This window comes from Manis javanica, chromosome 2 (genome assembly GCF_040802235.1).
Source record: "Manis javanica isolate MJ-LG chromosome 2, MJ_LKY, whole genome shotgun sequence".
Taxonomy (NCBI): domain Eukaryota; kingdom Metazoa; phylum Chordata; class Mammalia; order Pholidota; family Manidae; genus Manis; species Manis javanica.
The window spans coordinates 98,713,930-98,736,044 of NC_133157.1; the positions used below are offsets into that span (position 1 = coordinate 98,713,930).

The 22,115-nt window shown below is 42.4% G+C and overlaps 1 protein-coding gene and 1 pseudogene across 21 annotated transcripts in view; both read left to right on the forward strand.

The window, feature by feature from the left end:
• PARD3 (par-3 family cell polarity regulator) overlaps positions 1–22,115 on the forward strand; it is an 804,135-nt gene that overhangs the window by 66,084 nt on the left and 715,936 nt on the right. For 9 of the 21 annotated variants that reach the window (XM_073228943.1, XM_073228947.1, XM_073228945.1 and 6 more), the window contains exon 1: positions 5,748–5,812. The exons of the other annotated variants lie outside the window; for them this stretch is intronic. In XM_073228943.1, the coding sequence (XP_073085044.1) occupies positions 5,756–5,812 (57 nt within the window). In that variant the 5' untranslated portion in view covers positions 5,748–5,755. Of the gene's footprint in view, positions 1–5,747; positions 5,813–22,115 lie in introns of those variants that run through there. 21 annotated transcript variants of the gene reach the window in all.
• Positions 1–22,115, forward strand: part of LOC108386150 (rho-associated protein kinase 1 pseudogene) — a 120,951-nt pseudogene that overhangs the window by 66,037 nt on the left and 32,799 nt on the right.

Consider the following 22,115-nt stretch of genomic DNA (forward strand, 5'->3'; position numbering starts at 1 on the left):
GCTAACACCTGATTGTGTGAGGTTTTGTTAAAGTGGCCTGTATAGATAAGTTAGCATCTTCTAGCATTTTATAGTCCAGGCATGTCTTGCCAATGGGTTTCAGCCCCAGACAAGCTCACTATGGATTCAATGTGACCAAAGAAATAACAGTAGCACGTTCTTGGGGTGAAAGGGTTATACTCGATTTTATTCCCATGATGGCAGGTCAATCACTAGAATCCTGTCCACTCAGAGTGAGTTTGCATGCAGGAAGCTGGTCTCTGCCTCTGGGCCTCACTGCCGTGCAGCTGTCTCAGTCTCTGTTCTCAGCGCTGCCTCCACTACAGCCCCTGCTCTGATCTCCTGCAGCTTTGCAGCCCTGCCACCATGTCGCCCAGAGCACTGGGCAGAGCTTTTTATATAGAGTCAATAACAATGTATTGCCCACACATGTGTAGTGAGCTAGCCAGGTGAGAATCCTGGCCATAGGAACTTCACTTTATCCACAAGGTAGATATTGGACAACAGAAAAACAGTGCTTATGAAGGGGTCAGGAGCAGGTGCAACTTAGGAGAAATGATCAGAGGTGGGCTCATGATTGAGTTGCAATAAACAGGTTGATTTAGGGAATTAAATTTCATGCCTAAAAATTTCATGTCTAAAAAGGCCACTTTGTGGCTCCAGGCTGGAGAGGGTTCCCTGCTCCAGGCAAGTTCATTGTGGGTACAATGAGTTTGAAAAACGACAATGGAATGTTGTGGGGAAAAGTCTTACAACAAGCTTTATTCTTGTGACAGCAGGTTGAGCACTAGAGTCACATCAGCCTCTGCCAAGTCTGCAGTTCCCCTCAGCCTCTATCTCCGCCAGCCCAGGGGGAGCACGGGGTGGAGCTCTTTGTATAGCAACACAGTTATGGCTCATTGCTCACAGGTGTGCAGCTGCACCTGTGAGCATTGCACATGTGCAGTGGGTGAGCAGATTAGGGCTAGGTGAGGATCCTGGCCAGGGTAACTTCCATTTTCCCTACAATCTTAAAAGACAAAATTTTAGAATAGCATCATGAAGCACCGACCTTGAAGCCCTTTCAGTGCAAGGGCAGCAAGAAGCATAATTTATTTGGCATTTTATAACAATTGTCAGAAAAATTAACTAGGGACAAAGATTTTAGTCATGGTCTTAGTTTGCCTGGGGAGAATTTGCAGTGGTTTCAGCACATACTGTTTTCTTAGAGGTAATATCTGAGTCTCAGTGAGGGAAGGAAAGGGGAAGATGAAGGGCAGGTTGTGCCAGGTCTGAGTTTGTTGCTGTTGTGAAAGTTGTGAATCCTGTTAAGCAGATAATGTGTCAGCTGAGAGTGCAGACTGTAGTTTTCGTAGTTATGACTGATAATCAGCTATGATGTTTAGTCATGATCACTGTATTTGAGTCTGTCTTGCAGATAGCTTGGAAATGTGTATTTTATAAGTGAGAAAGTTTTAATGCAAGTGGCTCAAAAATAAACAATTCAAAATGGCACCACAGACCTTGAAAATCGCTTAGGATAAAAACAAAACAAAACAACATTGTATGTGCCAAAGGAGTCAAAGAAACTTTCTTTCACAAATATTCAAGACATTGTCATTTAGCCTGTTCAGAAGCCTCCTCTTGGGAGAATGGCAGTACCTTTTGTATGTAAAACTTGAAACTGAGATTGATGGAGAAAGGCAAGTAGGAATGTCAAGAGAAGGAAAAAATAGATGAGAAATTATTAAAGCTGTTCCTGTCTATCTTTCAGCCTGACAGTTCTCCAGAAACTAGAAGCTTTACATTGTACACATGTTATTGGTTCAGAAGCACAGAAATTTTCTTTAAAAATGTGAATTTGGAGTGGGGGAAGGATAAGGAGTATTATCTACCTGAACAGGGCTCTCAGTCCCAATTAGGACCTTAGTCTCTCTGCTGGTTTTGCTTAGCATTGTACTGTGAGTTAGGTTTTCCTGCTTGAGCCCATGCTGAGGGACCTTGGCTATCTCCTTGATCCTGGGGCAGCTCTTAACCCCCTGGACTAGAGCAAGAAGGGCAGAAAATACAATTCTCACAGCCTGTCTTGAGTCTTGAGATTAATGACTGTTTTATCCAGTTGGTTTATCATTATCTTTTTTTTTCCAATTCTGTAATTAGTTGGTCAAGACAGAAAGGGAAAGATGGAAAAAAGCATGGTGTACATGTGCAGGATGGGATGGTTCCTTCTTCCCATCCCTCATCTCAGTTCTCATATTAATGCTAATTCTTTGATTATCCATGTCTTGAGGAGGAGACTTCTTGGGGATCATTTGATTAGAAAACTGCTAAGAAGCAGTCCCAGATGCTGACTGCAGAAGCCAGTTTTGGTTATCTGTTATCATCGGAGATGTGATCAAGATCACCGTAGCGCTGAGCCCAGATGGACTCCCCAGTTCTGACTTCGTGAGGTGCCCTGGAGCCTCAGGAAGTAGGGGTCTCTGGTGTGCCCTCACACCTGGTCTCCACTGCCAGGCCCTCCATTTCTTACTGAAGCTGTCAAATTCCTCCTTTGCCGTTGAAATCTTTTGACTTTGGTCTGTGACGCTGTGTTAAGGACCTTGAAAAAATGGCACTACCACCTTGATTGAGATTCTCAATTTGTTTGTAAGCTCGAGGCATGTGGCCCTGCCTCTGGGTCAAAGGTGTTTGGTAACAAGCCCAGCCAATGTTCTCATCACTGTGGACATCTTTTGCTTTAGTGAAACTGTGCCTTCTGTATTTATTAACTCCTCCCAGATGCCATTTAGTAGAAGTGGGAAGGTCGTTTGTATGAGCATTGTGTTTATATGAGCATTGTATGCTTATATGTGTGAAGTTTAAGTAATGGAATTGTCTGCAATCTAATACAGTCTGAAATAGTTTTTGGAAGTTGCATTTTACTTTAGCCTGTATGATTTGGTCAGAGAAGTCTAGAAATTTTAGATGTTAGTAGAGGATGGGAAAAAAATTTGCTTGATTTTGAAATCAGTGACATTTAACTAGTGTAAAGGACAGATTCATTGCAATGAAATATCCTTTATTGCAGATAAAATAATTGAATATGTCATGTGTAGCCATCTGGATACATAGAAAATAAGTAAATGTAAAATGGGGTCTTTGCTTCCAAGGAACTTGGCTGTCATATAAGGCAGAGGTTGTAGAATTAGCCATTATGACTGGGAATAGTTTTTATGGTGCTTCAAACAGATGCTTATATATTCCTCAGTAAATCAATGGTCCAATAAAAGAAAGAAAAAAATATATGCTGCTTCTCCTAAGACAACTATTTTTTGTTTTTGTTTTTCCACAATATCATGAAAACCACCTAACACTATGTTATTCAGGGGAAGCCACTTCTGAAGGTTTTCAATGTAAGTGTGACCATTTTTATTTTGTTAACATGCTATATGCCTAAAAGCACTCCCTTTTCAGATATTTTTTAATGTCTCCTGGATTAGAAATACCTGCTCTTTTTTTTTTAAGTTTTTCTCCCTTGTGCTTTCCCTTCTCCCTGTCCGTTCTCCATACTGTGAAGTCATGTGTGTGGCCCCCCTTTCCCACAGCACACTTCCTGTGACTTGCTGCCTCTCTCTGGGATGAGTTTGTGGTCCAGAGCCAGAGAGGGTTTGAAGCAAATGTCCTCCTGGATTTATTAATCAAAAACTTGAATGCTCAGAGTTCACCCAATTCTCTGCCATACCCTGCAGGGATGGGCCACTGTGGGGAGGCTTTCTCCTGTCAGGGGTCTTGGGAACTAAATTGAGATACTAGCCAAGGAAAACACGTAAGGGTACTGAGGGAAGAGGGGTTAAAAACTTGCTTTTAGGTGAAGGACTCCATGAGGTAGTTCAGCCAAGATCATACTGATGAGTAGAGGATTTTGTAGTTTGGAAACTAAAAATGTCCATTCAAGAAAATACGCATACTTTAAAAACTCTTTAACCATGGTCAGTGGAGCCTGCATTTTATGGTGTTAAGTAACTGGTTTATGTACTTCATTCATTTGGGTAAGGATTTAAGGCGGTGGACGTGGGGGAAGCAGAAGAAAACTTACTACCAAATTAATGAGATTTAAAACATTTCCTTTTGACTTTTCAATTTTGATCTGAAACTTTGCTTCTGTTCTCTGCTAAAAATTCATCATGTTATTACAACTGTTGTAAACAGCTAAATGTTTACTTTGTTTCCAGTTAGTATATTGATCAGCAGCAATAAAATATAAAATTGTGTTATCTAGCCAGAGTATGAGTTACTCTCTGTAAGTGTTACCACTCCATGTGGAAAGGTCTTAACAATATTTGTGCCTTTGGTATTTCATATGACTGTTCCAAGGCTTCATTTGTGGTGGTCTCATCTTATGTAGGAGGATTTTAAAGGTAAAATTACGGGGTGTGTTCATGGCTCATGGTTGGCACCTCTTTGCCCATTCTTTGAGGTGGTTGGAGCTTGGCTGCCAGCTCCTCTGAGGGTGTTGTAGGTGCTTGGTTTGTTTTTCCATTTGTCAGCCCAAGTGTCCTTGAGTCATGGAGAGTATGCCATCTGCCTGCACTCCTCAGCTGGGTGGGTGTGCAGAGGAGAGGCTTCGTTTGTGGACACAGCTCTGGGGACCCTAGCTAAGCTGAGCCAGGGAGGGTAAGTCTTGAGGACATGCCCTTGGGCCTGGAGACAGCAGCAGCTGAGGCGGCCCAGGGCGTAGGATGGGGTTTGCCTGCTACACCAGCTGCTTTCTTCCATTCTAAAACAGCTCATGGTGGGACATTTGGAAAGATAGATAGTGGGAGGAGAAGAAAGAATTTTCACTCTGACTCTGAGACAATCCCTGTTAATGTTTTGATAGAGTGGGGAGAGGCTTCCTGGAAACAAGAGCTGTGGCTGAGGTATTCAAAGACCCTGTCATTTGGCAGTTGCTGTATACCAGTCTCTTCAGTGTGAGCTGTGGGATAGGTATTAGCATTCCCCATCTGATTAAGGACAGTGTTTGTTGTAAATCATATTGTGCATGATCTGGCACTTGTGGAAAAAATTCCTTGAATTGAGGGACAGTAAGTATTTGATTTAAGTGAGAACGCTTGGTCACATAAAGCACTAGAAAATGTCACCACTGGTCTTCCACCCAGCTTAGCTTCAGATATGTGTATTTCTACAAGACTTTGTTAGCTTTTGCTATGGTTTCAGGGGCATTGAAATGACTTTCTTAAAAGCTTATCATATAAAGGACTGACTTATGTTGGTAGTGCAGAGATCTGTGCTAATGCTGTCTGGACATGCTGACTTGGACAAGTTACCTTCAAGTTGTCTTTTTAAGGTTTGAACTTGGGATGGAAAGAAGAAGAGATGGTCTTTATCATACATTTCTAAATGTGATTATAAGATAAACTGTTCTTTCTTGGCCAGCTAATCCCCACCAGTATATTAGAGTTTACAGGTACCCTAGAAGCTGGGTTTTTCTTGTCCCACAGAAAATAAATTGTTACTTTCTAAGAAAATATGACTAAAATGTAGTGTATTGGGAAAAGCACTAGGTGAACACATTAGGAGAGCTTCTTATTTCAGGTGTATATGCAACATTACCTCCCTGTCTTACAAGCACAGCTGTAAAGTGGTATAGCTGTTTAACCCCAGCTGGCAGCATGGTGGCCACTTCCATTATCAGGTAATTATCTGGTGTGGCAGGTATGCGGCTGAGTATTTTTTACTGCATTTAATACTTAAACCAACTCAGTGAGGGTGTTGTTCTCATTTTGCAGGTGAAGGGATGGTGTTAGGGAAGAAAAGCAACCTCCCAAGATCACGTGAACAGTGCCTGGATATGGTGGGTTTTGAGCCTGTTTTAGTCTGATGGTAAAGCCTGAGCTAATGTGTGTGCCCTCAACCCCCAATTTATAGGGCAGAAGGGTTTAGAAAAGAAATGATTCTTATGTCACTACCAAGAAAAACAAACTGACATAACAAAGCCTATAAACATTCAGATAACTTAGTCAGTACAGACAATAAATAAAGGCTCCCTGCTCCTTCCTTTTCTCCAAATGTAAACATGTTAATTTTTGTCTTCTGCGTAGGCTTCCAGTTTTCTGGGCTTTTCTAGAAATACAATTGCTGGGCCATTTTTCTTTTAATAGTCATTCCTTTTTGCTTTTGCTTGAAATGTCATATAGTCCATAAACTAAGATACATTTGATTCTTCCTGTATTCTATATTCTATTCCATTTATTTTTTTCTCTTTTTCATTACTCTCAAACTGTTTTTAATTCTGATAAGGTATCTCCACATTGTTTTTTGTTTTCATATTTTTCCTTATTTTTATGGTTATTTTTAAAGATTATAACTTTAGATTCATTTTGTTCAAGCTGGTCCATTCCACAAAAACAAAACAAATAGAAATCCTGTTAATATTTTAATTGGGAATGCATTAATTAAAAATTATTCTGGGGAGAATTGACATTTTTAAAACAGTTAATTCTAATTAACCCAAAAAAATGTATATCCAAGAATACTATATATATATATATAATTTTCCGTATACTTAAGTTTTCTTTTTTGTTACTTTTTAAAGTTTTAAAGTTTAAACATCATATAAATTCAGTATATTGATTCAATGTTTTCTAAGTACATAATGCTTTTGATTTTTATTGTCAACTTTTTCTGTATTATTAGACTGGCTATTGTTCACATTGGAAAGCAATTATTTTATTAAGTTAAATTTTAATAACCTTGATGAATTATCTTAGTGTTATAATAATTCAAGTTACTCTCTTGGGTTTGCCAGGTATATGATTTTATCATTTGCACATAATGATTATTTTGCATCCTTTCTGTATTTACCTCTCTGTTCAGTTGCACTTGCCAGGTCTTCCAGAATAATGTTAAATAATAGCGGTGTTAATAAGCATCTGGCTAGTCATATGCTAGACTAAATAATAATGTTTTTGGTATAAAGATATCAAGGTTTACCATTAAAAACACGTAACTTATATATTTATAACTTTGGACACAGATAAAGAGAAAATAAATTGAAAACAAAAGTACGTGGTGGGAAGTCAAAGAATAGGATGAGGGTTTGTGAGGAGTAAACAGTGGGAAAATGTAAGGGAGTAAGAATAAAGGAAGCCCAGGTGATGGGCTGCCGTTGACGCCATGGCACATGGAGGTGAGGGAGATAAACGTCCTTCCGTGAAGTGCCTGCGACAGAGGATGCGCTCTGTCAATGCTTGTGAAGAATAAAGGAAGGGAAAGTTCTCGGTGATTGGTGCAGTGGGAGCCTAGGTGTTACCAGTATGTCACAGAGACATGAGCTGTCCCTGGATGCAGAGGAAGGTGTCCTGGTTCACCTTCCACCGCATTCTAGGAACTGGTACAGAGTAGATGCTCAGGTGTGTGTTAGTGGATGAAGGAAGCACTGCCCATGGGGGGTTTGGCCAGTGTCATCGAGTTGGTGAGGTAGGGTTTGGTTGAGGGGGAGGAGAAAGCAAGCTTGAAGATGGAAACACTGGAATAAGGGGTCACAGACAGGGCTCAGCCGAGGCTCTTGCGTCTGAAGTGTGGAGTCCTTGCTGGGGAGCCAGGAGTGGGACAGGAGGGCACAGTGTGGAGTGGTTCTGGTGGCTGGGATGTGGATGGCAGCCTCTGTGCGGGTGGCTGGCATGGGCATGTGGACCCATGTTGCCTGTTATTTCCCACAATGTGCAAGACAGGAGAGAGGATGAGAGGGAGTCGTTGAGGTGGCACCCCCACATCTATTCCTGTGCTCTAGCCCTGCTCCTGGACCCTGAGGTCTCACTGGGCAGAGAGGGGGTCTCATGGCCACCCGGCTGCCAGGGACCCTGGCATGGCTTTCCAGCCACCTTTGCTGCAGGCAGCAACGGACAAAGGGATTTAGGAATGGATGTTGTGGCAGTCAGCTGCAGTGTCTGCCACAGATATCCTGTAAAAGCAGTTTATGTAACTCATGTTCTTTCATGCACTAGATTGGGAGCAAGTTTTAACATCTCTCCCCAGTGGTTTTCCTTCATTGTTAGTCATGAAAACTTTGACTACACAAACTCTGGCGAGGGAGGCTGGTGTGACGATGAACATAGCTGCTTTGGGCTTGGGGAAGAAGGTGTTCAGAGAAGAGCCAGTGCCACCTGTTTGAGCTCCAAATTCTTTACCCTGATGCCACCTCTCTGGAACCTGGTGGGGCTTCATTTGGTGGAAGCCCCTAGAACCTCAGCAAGAATCTTAACAAGGAGTGCTTGTGACACAAACATTTTTGCTTTTTAGTTGAGTGATGTAGGAGAAAGTAGAAATTAAACTAGGAGGATTTGACTTTGCATTCCTAGTGTCCAATATTTTGCATTTATTTTTTAAAGGAGGAGAATAATATGTCTGAGCATTTAGATGTGGCCTCCCTTATTAAAATACAAACTCCTGCAAGGTTGAGGCTAATAATAGATCCTGAAGAAGAAACTGCCGGTAGAAAAGGAATTAGCACCCTAATTTTGCCCAGAGATCATGCCTTTCTGTAGCCACAGCCACACCCAGTTGCTGGAGGTGCTTTAGAATCACAGCTCAGGTACATTCCTTGTCCTTTTTCCTGATTTTTAAAGCTATGGGGGGAAAAAAACACCCATCAAAATGGAGAATGTGAACAACAGAAATGTTGATTTCCAATGATAGATTTCTGTCCTTACAGCATTTAGTGAAAGCAGGAGTGAGAACCGAATTCTCTTTAGTTGAAGGTACTTGGTTTCCATGATAAGGAAGGTTTCAACAAAACAGCCCCTAAGAGCAGAGACCAGGGCTTACCTTCAGATCCCTGCTGGTGAGGGCTGCGTGATCAAAGCAGTGACCCTGAGCCCAGACCTCCGTGTACAGCAGGTCAGAGTTTTTTGAGCCTGGGCATGGCTCAGAGATTGTTTTTCTTCCATCTAGAAGATGATATGGTTCCTTGTCAGTAAAAATGTCATGAAGCTTATCAATGCTTCATAAGTTAATTTCCCATTGACTCATTAGTAGAAGTAAATTAATTTTTGTTTCTCAGAGGAGAGTCCTAGAAACCTAGAAACTTAACACAGAAAGGAAATAGGGTATGTAGATAGCTGTTCTTGAGTTTCTTTGATATATTTTCATATTTTAAATAGATCAATCAGTGAAGTTTGCAGTTTATATTTATTACAGGTGTTTATAATTTTTTTCTCTAGTTTATATGAAACTGGCTAAAATTTTGGGCCACTTACAGGTGTATTTGTAAAAGTTCTTAGAAACCTAAAGTTAAGACATTTGACTTCCATGTGAAAAATAGATTATGTTGTCATTATTTTGAAAGTAGTATCAAGACATTATTTCAGATAGTGGAGTTATTTCCTAGAAGCTCCTGTGCTGTTTCCTTTGCGAAACACAAGATCACTAAGTTCACCAATAGCAGGTACATGTCAGATTATTGCATTTGTGCAGGAAACAAAGAAGCTCTGCTCTACTGTTCCTTCTAAGTTGGAAGAAACTATTAAAGTTATTGCACGTTTTACCATGAAGTTGATTAATTGGGTACGGGGTGTCTTTAAATCCTTTAACTTTTTTGTGTTTATAAAATGCTCTTATGTGCCTTTGTGTGTGTGTATCTCATTTCCATGTGAATTTTCATCACAGAGCTGCCTGCAGAAGTATGTTTAATGAATAGGACTTTCGATAGGTTGTTAGGGGAAGACATTGATATTTACTGGCCAGTTATATCGCAGTCTAGGGGTTTGTATCCATTATTTGATTAAGTCCTCATGCTGATTCTTTGATGTAGGTTATGCTGTCTCCATTTTGAGATGAGGTTAAGAAGTTTGCATACTCTTTCAGAGCCTGTAGGTGAGAGATGTAGGATTGGAACCCAGGAATGTGTGACTTTGGAGTTCCCAGCTGGGATGGATAAAGTCCGGTCCAGGTGACAGGACTGCTTATTGGAGAGCATATGCTGTAGAGAGCCCTCTAGCACTGAGGAGGAGAGGGAGCCTGGGAGTTCTCTCTATCCTGAGAATTACTCTGTTGCCTACCCCCTCCAATGAGATGCTCTAGGCTGAAGGGAACATTTATGGGAGGTTATTAAAGGAATAGACCATACTTGATCACTCAGCACATGCTGTAAAAAATGACATCAGCAAAGGCTTTTGTGTTGGAACTTGAGAGTCTTTATAAAATAGGAACATGAATTGCTAACTCCCAAGTAATTTTTTGAAAAAAAAAAACAAATAATGCATTTTATAGTTATTTCTTATAATGGGTACCTGGTGTGTGTGTGTGGGCACAAAGGGTCCTTCTCACCTCTGTTTCCTCCATTAGACACTCCAGTCCTCTGACTTGGGAGGTGGGGACTGAGGAGGTGGCCCTTAGAAGGTTGAAGCAAAGAGACAGGCTCCAGGGACTGGCTGGGTCTCTGACCTAAGGTCTTAGCTCTCGGGTGGGCACTGATTTCCTGACCCCGGTGGGGGAGCAGTGTGCCCTGTGATTATGATGAACATTTGGAGACAACTGCTCTAAACTCCCCTCTTACAGGCAGTGTTGCTCTCTTTGTTTAAAATGTTAACATTTTCTGTATCATGGATACTTGACATTAATTTTGATCTTGTCAGTTATCACAGTAAAATATTTATCAGGACTATTGAAGTTTTGGCAGCCCTTTAAATTTTGTCTCTGAGGCAGTCACTTTCCTGCTTACTCCAGTTGTGGTCTGGCTCTATGGCCTTGAAAAGACTACCTTTTGTGTTCTTTGTCAGTGAAAGTAGTCATCAAAGCCAAGTGATTTGTAGGGTTAAACAAGAGATTCCAATGATATACTAGTAAACAAATTCCAATTTAGGCCGACTTAGTCAATGGCTGGGCATAGCAGTTGTAAAGCCTGACATGCACACAGAGCTGTCCACTGGGGCTGCCAGCCTTGTCCGTAGGCATGAAAATAGGCCTTTTGGTCTTTTAATCCTGGAGGTAACTATAAATAGTGGAATACTGGATTAACTTAAATTTTTTTTTGTACTTTTCAGATGGTAAACGTAATATACTTGCTCTTGAATTACTCTTTATGGTAACTATAAATAGTGGAATACTGGATTAACTTAAATTTTTTTTTTGTACTTTTCAGTTGGAAATATAATATCTTTGCTTTTGATTTACTCTTCATGGTGAATGTGTTTTAACACTGGTATTTCTCATAGTACCTATTTCAAGATCTACATGGATAGTGCAAATTTTTGCCTACCACGGATAATGTTAGGAGAAACAGACCTGTTTGGTTTGTTGCCTTTTTACTGTGAATTAACTTGCTGTGCTGTTTATTATTATTTCTAAGAGACACCATGGAGAGCCTTTAGACCACAGTGGATGCCAGAGGGGGCCTCGCATTGAGTAGTCTAGGCAGCTGAGATTTCTCGGTTGGGCCAGGCCCGGTTGTTACTTCTTTCACAGGCCTACAGTGTCTGGGGATCTCTTCGATTAGCTGAGACATGCCATGCTTTTGCTCTGAGCAGATTTACAGGTGGCCACGAGTGCTGAGGGTGTCTGTGCCAGGTGCCCAGTGCTGCTATATATGGCAGGGAAAGGGCAGTGGAGGGCAGGCCTACCATGCCCCCAGCAGGTGCAGAGTGATCACAGGCATTCACGCGGCTTACTGGGACCCTCAGACAAGCTCTGATTGCCTCACCCCCTCCGACCTCGGCACTGGTTTTTGACAGCTGATATGCAGGTCAGATCTTCACATTAAATGAAACGAGTCACTTCAGCTTAAGATTCTCATTTGCTAGTCAGAAGTGCATGTAAAATTGTCAAGCCTAGTTAGGATGGCAGTGTGGCTCAGAGTAGATTTGAGATACGGGAGAGTTTGGCTGTCTGCCTCTGTGGTTCTGTGCTCTGCATTCATTGGCAGGAGATTTCCAGAGCTGACATTTAGTGTAGATTTCAATCCATTTTGAAAGGCAAGTGTGAGGTATGCCCTCTGTGGCAGGAAGTACAGGGTTCCTGTTAGGATAAGTTTATACTACAGTCAGTTGTGTATTTTTCAGGTCTATAAAAGATGCTTGTGTGACATTTGCCACCACCTTGTCTTCCAAGACGACAAAGCTGTGCTGGGTCACTGGTTCAGAGCAGCTCAGACAACAGGATCATAGCTATGGACAAGTTGTGTGTGTCTGGTTCCTTAGAAAGCTGCTCACACAGTGATGGCAGGAGATGAGCACTGTGGCCTGAGCGGGGATACTGGGAGGCCTGTGGTTCTTCCTGTGCACATGGGTCATGGAACCTAGAAGTTCCCAGAAATATATACTGGAAAAAGTAATGATGAAAACATGATGATAATAAAGTTTTAATTGACTATCTTCAAAGTTCTGTGCATTCTTCTAGGACTGTAACATATGAATTTATAAACCAACAAATTAGGTGTTACCTTCATTTCACACAAGGGGAAATTTTAGCTGGGCAATACTAGTACATGGCCAAGAAGGACAAGGAGCCCAAGACTGACTTCAAAGTCTTTGCTTTCTGAGATGAGCCTGTGGTAGAGACAGGCAGTCCACAGTTTCTGGTGGTTGCAATTTGCCATCTCCTGTTGCTAGATTATAGGTTATTCACTGTGGACATAGAGAGGCCTTCCTATATTGTCTTCTTTGTTCTTTCAAAAAGTAGGTTATTAAAAATAATACATATTTTTTAAAAATTGTAAGCAATAGAAAGAAGAACAAAGCTGGGGATGTCATGCAATTTGACTTCAAGATCTACTGCAAACTTAACAGTAATCAAAACAGTATGGTGCTGGCACAGGAACAGACCCATAGAACAATGAAACAGAATAGAGAGCCCAGATATAAACCCAAGCATATATGGTCAATTAATATATGATAAAGGAGTCATGAGTATACAATGGGGGAAAGACAGCCTCTTCAATAACTGGTGTTGGGGAAATCAGACAGTTATATACAAGAAAATGAAACTGGATTACTGCCTAACTCCATACATAAAAGTAATCTTGAAGTGGATTAAAGACCTAAACATAATACATGAAACCATAAAACTCATAAAAGAAAACATAGGCAAAATTCTGAACATAAGCATGAGCAATTTTTTTCTGGACACATCTCCCTGGGCAAGGTAAACAAAAAATGAATAAGTGAGACTACATCAAACTGAAATGCTTCTGTACAGCAAAGGACACCATCAACAGAACAAAAGGCAACCTGCCATATGTGAGAAATATGTTTGTAATTGATATATCTGATAAGGAGTCAACATACCAAAATATGTAAAGAACTCATATGACTCAACATCAAAAACCCAAATAATCTGAATAAAAAATGGGTGGAGGATCTGAAACAGACACTTCTCCAAAGAAGAAATACTGATGGCTAACAGGCACATGAAAAGATGCTCCACATTGCTAATCATCAGGGAAATGCAAGTGAAAACCATGATGAGACATCACCTCATGCCAGTTAGGATGGCCACCATTCAAAAGACAAAAAAATAACAAGTGTTCGAGAGGATCTGGAGAAAAGGGAACCCTCCTACACTGTTGGTGGGAATGTAAATTGGTGCAGCTGCTATGGAAAGTAGTCCTCAAAAAACTAAAAATAGAAATACCATTTGATCCAGAAACTCCACTTCTGGGAATTTGCCCAAAGAAGACAAAATCCCACATTCAAAAAAGTATATGCACCCCTTTATTTATCACTGCATTATTTACAACAGGCAAGATATGGAAGCAACCGAAGTGTCCATCAATAGATGTATGGATAAAGAAGATTTGGTACATATACACAGTGGAATATTATTATTGGGCCATTAAAAAGAAAGAATTCCTGCCATTTGCAACAACATGGATGTACTTTAGGGGTATTATGCTCAGTAAAATAAGCCAGGTGGACAAATACTATGTGATTTCACTTATTTGTGGAACGTAAAAAGAAGACAAAATGAACAAAACAGCAATAGACTCATGGACACTGAGAAGTGACTGGTTGTTAATGGGATAAAGAGGCACAAAATCTCACTGATAATATAAATTAGTCATGGGGATGAAAGTAAAGCACAGGTGATGTAGTCAACAGTTCTCTAAAATCTTTCTGTATTGACAGTAACTATACTAGTTGGGGTGTAGTTTATATAAAAAAAATTGCAAGCAATAGGAGAGTAATGAATGACACTGTCTTCTTACCACTGTTACTTCTCAGTGGTGGTGAGCGTTCATTCCCTGTGCTCTACCTGTTCACACAGTGAGACTGTGGTGTGCAGAGGCAGCTCTGCATTGGTCTGGTTGAGGGTGGCTCAGTAGATCACCTGTGAGTTTCTCTGTATCTTTAGATCAAAGTAATGACCCTTAATCTTAGGAGAGTTTTATTCCTCACCTGCCAGGACATTGTAAGGACGGGGACATTGAAGAGAAGTAAACAACTTGAGTAGTAGGATCTTTGAAACGGGAGACCACCTGTGCAGGGCAGTACTGTTTAGAGGCATTCAGACCAGGACCTTGGAATCAGGGTGTCTGGTCTGGCAGTCAATCCAGTTAACCTCCTCGTTCCCCACTCTACATCAATGGAATGGGGATCTCATGTGCATTTTCCTTCTCCAAGGTTGTGATGGAAGGTTGAGACAACAAAAGTAAAAACATCTTGAAAATTAAAATGTCAAGAAGGTGTGGGTGGTATGCTGGCATTCTTTTATTGCTGTGAAGTATTGTCACTGAGGCTGTTTGTTGGGAATTTCTCTTAATGTTGTTGTATGTTTTAATGGATTTTATAAACATTTATATTTCTGATGATTTTGAATTCTTCATCAATTGTCCTGTGAGTTTACAAACAAAAACACTCATTATTTGGTTTGAAGCATTTTCATCAACTTGTGATAGCTACTTTGTGTTAGTTGTGCTCCATTGACTTCCGTGAGCCCATGAGATTTCTCAGTGAAATGCATAGCATACATGATAAGGGATAACATCTGGGAATTGTGCCCCTGGGGTAATGAGCACCACTGTGGCACATATGAGCATGGGCAGAGTCTCTGTGCTGCCAGCTAGGTCTTCTACTTGGTGTCTGGTCCATTTCCAGATGACTGTCTTCATGGGCACGGGGCCCACTGTCACTTCTGTATAGATCTGGAGGCATGTTTGGATCATTCAAATTAGAATTTTTGGTGTCCAAAAGTGACAAAAATTGAAATTAGTTGTTCTTTTTGTTCATCAAAGATTTTCTTTTAAAATAAAAACAAACGGTTGCCCATGAAAACATAGCAATAGGCTTTTCCATAGGCAATGACCTTATTTCTGAGTTTGACATTTTATTGTTTAGAGATGTGATATCGAGTGGTGCGTTAGTCTGTGGCCCACAAACCTGCAAACAGGCCAGTCCCATTAAGCCATAATAATCATTTTGGTGAAAAAGTTTTGTGGAAATAAGTTCTTTGTATTCATACTTCCTTGTGTTTTATTAAAAGTTGAACTCAAGAGTAAGTGACTGGAGACATCTACAATGTTATGTGCCCACCAGGTTATTGAGGTAGTGATGTTTCTACATAAATAGACTTATGAAGTCCAGTTACACATTTTAAACTTTTTAAGCTACTGTTTACCAATTGTACTGTGTGTAGTTGTTGACTTAATTGATTTTCTTAATCTGTGAAGTCTGGATTAAATAAAGATATATATCAATTTTTTTACAGTTCAAAATAAACATTCAGTCTTAGAATGACTAGAAGGAGAGGGGAGGGAACAACATTTGTTCTTACAACATAAAAGAGGTTGGTGGGGAGTCATTCTGAAGCTTCAAAACAGATTGACATGAAACTGAGGGAGCATGTGGAGATGACAGGTAGAGGGTGTGGGGGTTGGGAACTGGAACACTTCAGCTCTGAGCACCCTGTCTACAGCCCTGTCAGGAACTAAGGATGCTTTTCCGTTTTGCTGTAACTGGCAAAGGTGATTGACAGAGGAAGTTGTCTTGCGCTCCTGCTACTGATCGAAAGGACTGGTGACACACATTCTGGGGTCATGAGAGAAGCTGAATCCTGATGGTGCATTTCTTTACAGGGAGATCAGATCCACAGAGAGACACTTTGTATCTTTTGCATTCTGAGTACCTGTGCCTCCTTGAATGAACTGCTATCTCAGAATCTAGGAGAGCTTTTCCAACATGACACATCTGCCTCCAGCCCTGACTTGCACTGCTAGTCATATTGGGAGAGGCAGTGACAGTGGGGACCTGCTGATCTTCCCTCTTGCAGGGGGCTCATATTTCCTTGCCTACTCCTCTTGGGGCAAGCTGGAGGGGCTAGCTCTCACCAGCTGCTGTCTTTGTGTTTTCTGTCTCCAGCTGTCATCTGATATCCCCCCTCCCATTTGCTTCTCCATGAGTATGTGCTGTGCACACTGCCACTGTGCGGTTGTGTGATCCCTGGGGGTATTCTGGCCCCATTCCTTCCATTGCTTGCCATTGTCCCATCCTGAGGTCTTATGTACCCTCCTTGCGACTTATCATTCATTTCCCAATTTCTCTGAAAGATAGAGCATATTTCTGATGGCTCTGAAAATACTCCATATTATATGTACAGACACCCTCTGTGTTCAGAATATGTGCTTTGTTACAGGATTTCAGACAACAGTGCATGATAGACTTTCTATTCCCTGCTTTCACTTTAGTAAACATCATGCAATACAATACTATATGTAGTATAGGACGCATTAGGATAGTAGTTTAGGATGCATTCCTAAGTTCAGGAAAAGCTGTCAGGATCTTCTGGTTCATTCTAGAACCTTCCAGAATACTCCTGAGGTTGGATGTGGCAGTTGGTAACTTGAGAGTTGATGCCTGGAGTCTGGCACAAGAGGAGGGATTGTCAGGGTAACAGGAGTTTGTAGGCCTTTCAGGCTCTCCACCCCAGTTCCTGTTTTTCCTTCCCTTCCTCTCCTTTCTCCCAGCACCTGTAGGATTTCAGCATCTTAATTAACATAAGGCCAGTGGACACTTACCTTACTGGATCCTTCAGCAGCAGTTGAAGTGCTTGATCACTTTCTCTTTTCTTGAACAGCCTTCGGTCCAGTGTTTATTTACTGCATTTAAAGAATGTACTTTCTTTTGGAATCCTTTTAGGTTTACAGAAAAGTCACAGCAACACAGAGTTCCCTTATGCCCCTCACCTGGTACCCCTTGCTAAAATCTTATTGTAGCACAGTGCATTCGTCAAAATTGTGGTATGTTATTTAATTCCAGACTTGATTTGGTTTTCACCAGTTTCTCCATTCATGTCCTCTTTCTGTTCCAGGATCCAGTCCAGGCTACTGCATCACGTATAGCTGTCACTTATTTTAATAAAAACTTACATACATTTCTGTGGTTGGTAAGAGGGAGTTATGTCTCCAAACTCTAGTGTTCCTCCTTCCACTTGAAAATATTTCCTTCAGGTATATATCATAACCATTCACCATACCCTCATCTGTACTTACTCTGGTTTTATATTTTTTGCAGCACTGTGTTCTTGAAACACTTTATATTTACCAGTGACATGAGCAATACTTTGTATGAAGTGGCAAATGGCTTCCTTCGATTTTAGTGAGGTTTGGACTACATGGCAGTTTTTAGAGCTAATTAAAACTGGGACTCCACTTTTCAGACCAGTGGGAACTGTGAAATAAAAGTCTGGTCATTCCTTCCAGCTATCTAATAAATGTGGTTTCCTTAAAACTACAGATGCGTGTATCATTATAACTCTGGGGGGGAATACACCTTCCCAGCCTGGGGCTAAATACCTTTGAAACCGAAGTCAGTCAAAGGGAGAAATAAAGTGGGAGAAATAAAATGGGAGAAACTCATTTATATTTCTTACAAGCAGTCGTCCACTTCTGCTCGCCCATGTCTCTTGTGACCCAGTTGCAAAAAGGGACCCCACTCAACCTCTCCCATCCAGATATGCCCTGCCTCCCCCTTGTAATTACCTGCTGATATGGAGATGACTACTTTTCTTCACCCCTTGGAAACACCTACTGTTATGGAGATGAACTAAGGCCAAGTGAGAGATTCTGGAAATGTTGCAATTTAACCCACAGCCCACCCCTCCAGAAATCTCACCTCACAATCTACTAGCTCCCCACCTTCTGCAAAAGCCCTTGTGTGAGAAGACTGGAGCACTGTAACCAGACTAATAACATATAGTAACAACAGCACGATAATCCTCAAGCCAGAGGATTCAGTTAAGTTCAAAGTCCTATGCAAATTAAGTCCATAGCTGTCCTATTCTACAGGCAGTCAGTAGCTGAATGGGTAGGCAGTTCAGAGCAATCAAAGGCAGCTGTAGCCAGGGGGCACATCCAGACCACAGGATCTGTAGAAGAAAATAAACTTAAGGGTGATAAGACACATATTTTAATGACACCGGGATAGGCAAATCTTGTCCATCAGGTAGGATGCATGCAAGAGAGTGGTCCTGTGACAGGACATCCACAGGAATGGGATCTTGTCCTGCTCTAGTATACCAGACTTTCACCCCCTTCCCTCTGGGAGTTATGGGTGGGTCAATGTATAGGGCTATGGGAGGCACATGCACGGCACAAAAAAGACAAAACAAAACTTCCTTGTGAGATGCTCTTACTTCCCAGATGTTTTGGGTATACTACAATGATCTTTCGGTGCCACTGTGCTGTTACTCCAGGAACACCCAAGGCCAGCTTCTAGGCCTTTCCCCAAAGGCACCAGAAGGGCCAGCCATTGCTTGTCCATGTGTCAAAATGTCCAGGACCACATCCACTCAACAGAGTCTCCAGGGTTTAACGCAGTTGGGGCTGGCAGCAGGATGTTGCTCTGCTGGCCATATCCTGGCTTCAATAACTCCTCTTTGGTTTGCACGTACAGTTGTGTAGGAGAGGTAGCAATGTGTGTTGGCATATCTACAGGGCTCAAGGCTCCTTTTCAGGGCTTCTCATTCAAATGCCATAGCACTTCCCATAAACGAACTGACCAGCCCTATAGACTATTGGAGTCTGACTTCAGGCTAGATTTCAACAAACCGTTGTACCTCTTTATCATGCCTGCCCTGGTAGGGTGATACAGTACATGAAACTTCCACTTTATTCCTAATTGCTGCACCCATTCTTGTAACGCATGTCCAGTAAAGTGGGAACCTTGATTGCTCTCAATCACCTGTGGTAGACTACAGGCTGCAAAGAGACCCTCTTGGCCCCTTTTGGTCATTTGCTGAACTGCATGGTGTGTAGGAAAAGCAACCAACAGCCCAGTAGTTGTGTCCACACAAGTTATGGCATATTGATGTCCTTCTGATATGGGCAGACGCCCAATATAGCCTTTCTGCCACTTGACAAGGGGTATTGGCCCCTTTAACTATGGTACTGTGTTGCTTCAGGCCTCAGTGTAAGGCCATCTTAGAGCACATGAGGTACTCCTTGCGGGCTCTGCTGGCTTCTTCAAAGGTCGACAGCAAGCCTTACCAATGGCCTACAGCCCACACCTGTCTTTTGCCCCACATGCAACAAACACTGGTGTAACCATTGAGCTACATCAGAAGCAGGTTTTCCTTCTAGCCAACATGCCTGGGCCAGTGTGCCTGCTTCATCATTTCCTGGGGATGCCAAAGGCAAAGGGCCAGTCATGTGATATACAGTAACAGTTTTAGTCTGACCATAGGCCCATAGGTCTTGCCAAAACTCTTGCCACCAAAGGTCCTGGTGACCAACCATCCAGTTGGCATGATACCATGTCAGTAGCCACAGGGTCAAGCCCCAATAGATAGCCCAGCTGTCAATGCAGACAACTATAGGGGAGCGCTCCTGGGTGATCATGAGCCATACTATCCAGAACTCAGCCCATAGGCTGCTCTTCCCCTCTCCGTCCTCCATCCATAATGTCTCAGTCTTGAGATGGAAAGCCACAGCCCTTCACTTCAGGGGCTGCCCACGACTGCAACCATCTGTATACCAAGCATCTTCAGGTATAGGGGCTTTTCCATCCTGATAAGGAGTCTCAGCTACCAATGGCTCAAAGCAAGTTCTTTATACTTTTCCACTGGTATAGGTCACTGGCTCCAATAAGCATTGGAGTTCTCCCTTAAGGGGCTAGTAGAGAGGGCACTATGCTGCTCTAAATATGTACTCTATTTGGCCAGTGCAGACATCTATGGCCTTTGGGTCCAGTCTCGCACCCAACCCATGATGGGATAGGTGGTTATTACTTCGGTCAGAGCTGTTTTGGCAATTGGCTCTGTAGCCAGCAAGGCATGGTACACAGCAGCCAGTTGCTTCTCTGTCAAGGTGTACCAGACCTCTGCTCCTTTCCATAGTTGTGACCAGAATCCAGTAGGTTAGCATGTCCGTTCAAGCCACTGCCAAAGATCCCATCCATAACCATCTTCTGTTGCATGAATGTCTAGCTCACAGGGCCTTGATGAGTCCATTACACTACACTCAAGGCCTGCGTGGCCTTGACTGCCTGCTTATCAGCAGTAAAGGCAGCTGCACATGTTTCCTCACAGTCTCACCAAATACTCTATCACACCAACTCATATAAAAGCTTCAGAATTTGTGCCAAGTGCAGGATAAACACTCTCCAGTTGCCCAAAAGACTCAAAAACTCTCGTACTACTGCCACAGTGGTAGGGGTAGGGATAGCCTGGACCTTGTCTATGACTGCTTCTGTGATAAATTTAGTTTTACCCGACCTGATAACTCCCATGGAGTTGACAGACAAACCAGGTCCCTGAACCTTGGTGCTGTTCACAGCCCATCCTTTCTCCTGTAGATGTTGCAGCAGTCTAAGTGCTGTACCTTCTGGATCTGAAGAGAATCAAACGTGAGCATGATATCATCAGTGTAGTGATACAGCTGCACCATTTGCGGTTTCTTCCATGTGTCCAAGTCCTGGGCTACAAGTCTGTGACAGATGGTGGGACTGTGGACGTATCCCTGTGGAAGGACAGTGAATGTTCACTGCCGGCCTTCCCATGTGAAGGCAGACTGGTCCTGACTTTCCTGTGCTATGTCAATAGAGAAGAAAGCATTAACAAGTTGTGCAACATAATGATATGTCTCTATTTCATGACTGAGGGTGTCCAAAGGGCTGCTATAGAGGGGACATCAACATGCAAAGGGGGTGTGACTTTATTCAATTCTCTGTAATCCACGTTCATACACCAGGAGCCGTCTGGCTTTTTCACAGGCCACACTGGGGAAATAAAAGGACTATGAGTGGGATTTATGACGCCCACCTTCTCTAACTCCTGTAGAGCTTCCCCCATTTCCTTGTGTCACTCAGGCAATTTATACTGCTTAGTGTTTGTCATTTGCTGAGGTACAGGCAGAGCTACATGTGGGTGCTTAGCATGTCCCCTTAGAACTGCCTTTACCACAGGTACCCTCAGTCTGAACTCAACTTGAGTGATGTCTAACCACAGGCCCTGCCAGTTATCTATCCCCAAAATATAATCAGGGATGGGAGAAATGTAGAGTATACTCCTTTGTGAGTAAGTGCCCTATCCCCAATGGGATTTGGGCTTTCTTTATTCTAATTGCCTTACCCCCATAGCCATCTATCACAGCAGGGGTCCCGGGAAAATGCCCAGGGTTGCCACAAATCAGAGAACATTCAGCTTCCTTGTCCACCAGCAACAACGGCGTATTGTACAGTCACAGGCAACCAATGCATTGCTATTCTACCGTGTTCTCTTGCCAATGGGTTTCACCCCTGGGCAAGTTCGCTATGGATTCAGTGTGACCAAAGAAATTGATAGCAAAATGTTCTTTGGGGTGAAAGGGTTATACCCAACTTTATTTCCAGGTGGCAGGTCAGTCACTAGAATCCCATTCACTCAGAGTGAGTCTGCATGCAGCAAGCCAGTCTCTGCTTCTGGGCCCCTCTGTCTGCACAGCTATCATCTGGGCCTCTCTGCACAGCCGTCCCACACAGCCATCCTCTGGGCCTGTCTGCACAGTCATCCTGCAGAGCCATCCTCTGGGCCCCTGTCCTTGGCGTTGCCACCACTACAGCCTCTGTTCTGCTCTCCTGCAGCCTTACAGACCTGCCACTGTGTTGTACCCAAAGCACTGGGTGGAGCTCTTTTTATAGAGTCAACAGCCATGTAGTGAGCTAGTCAACCACAGCCAGGTGAGAATCCTGGCC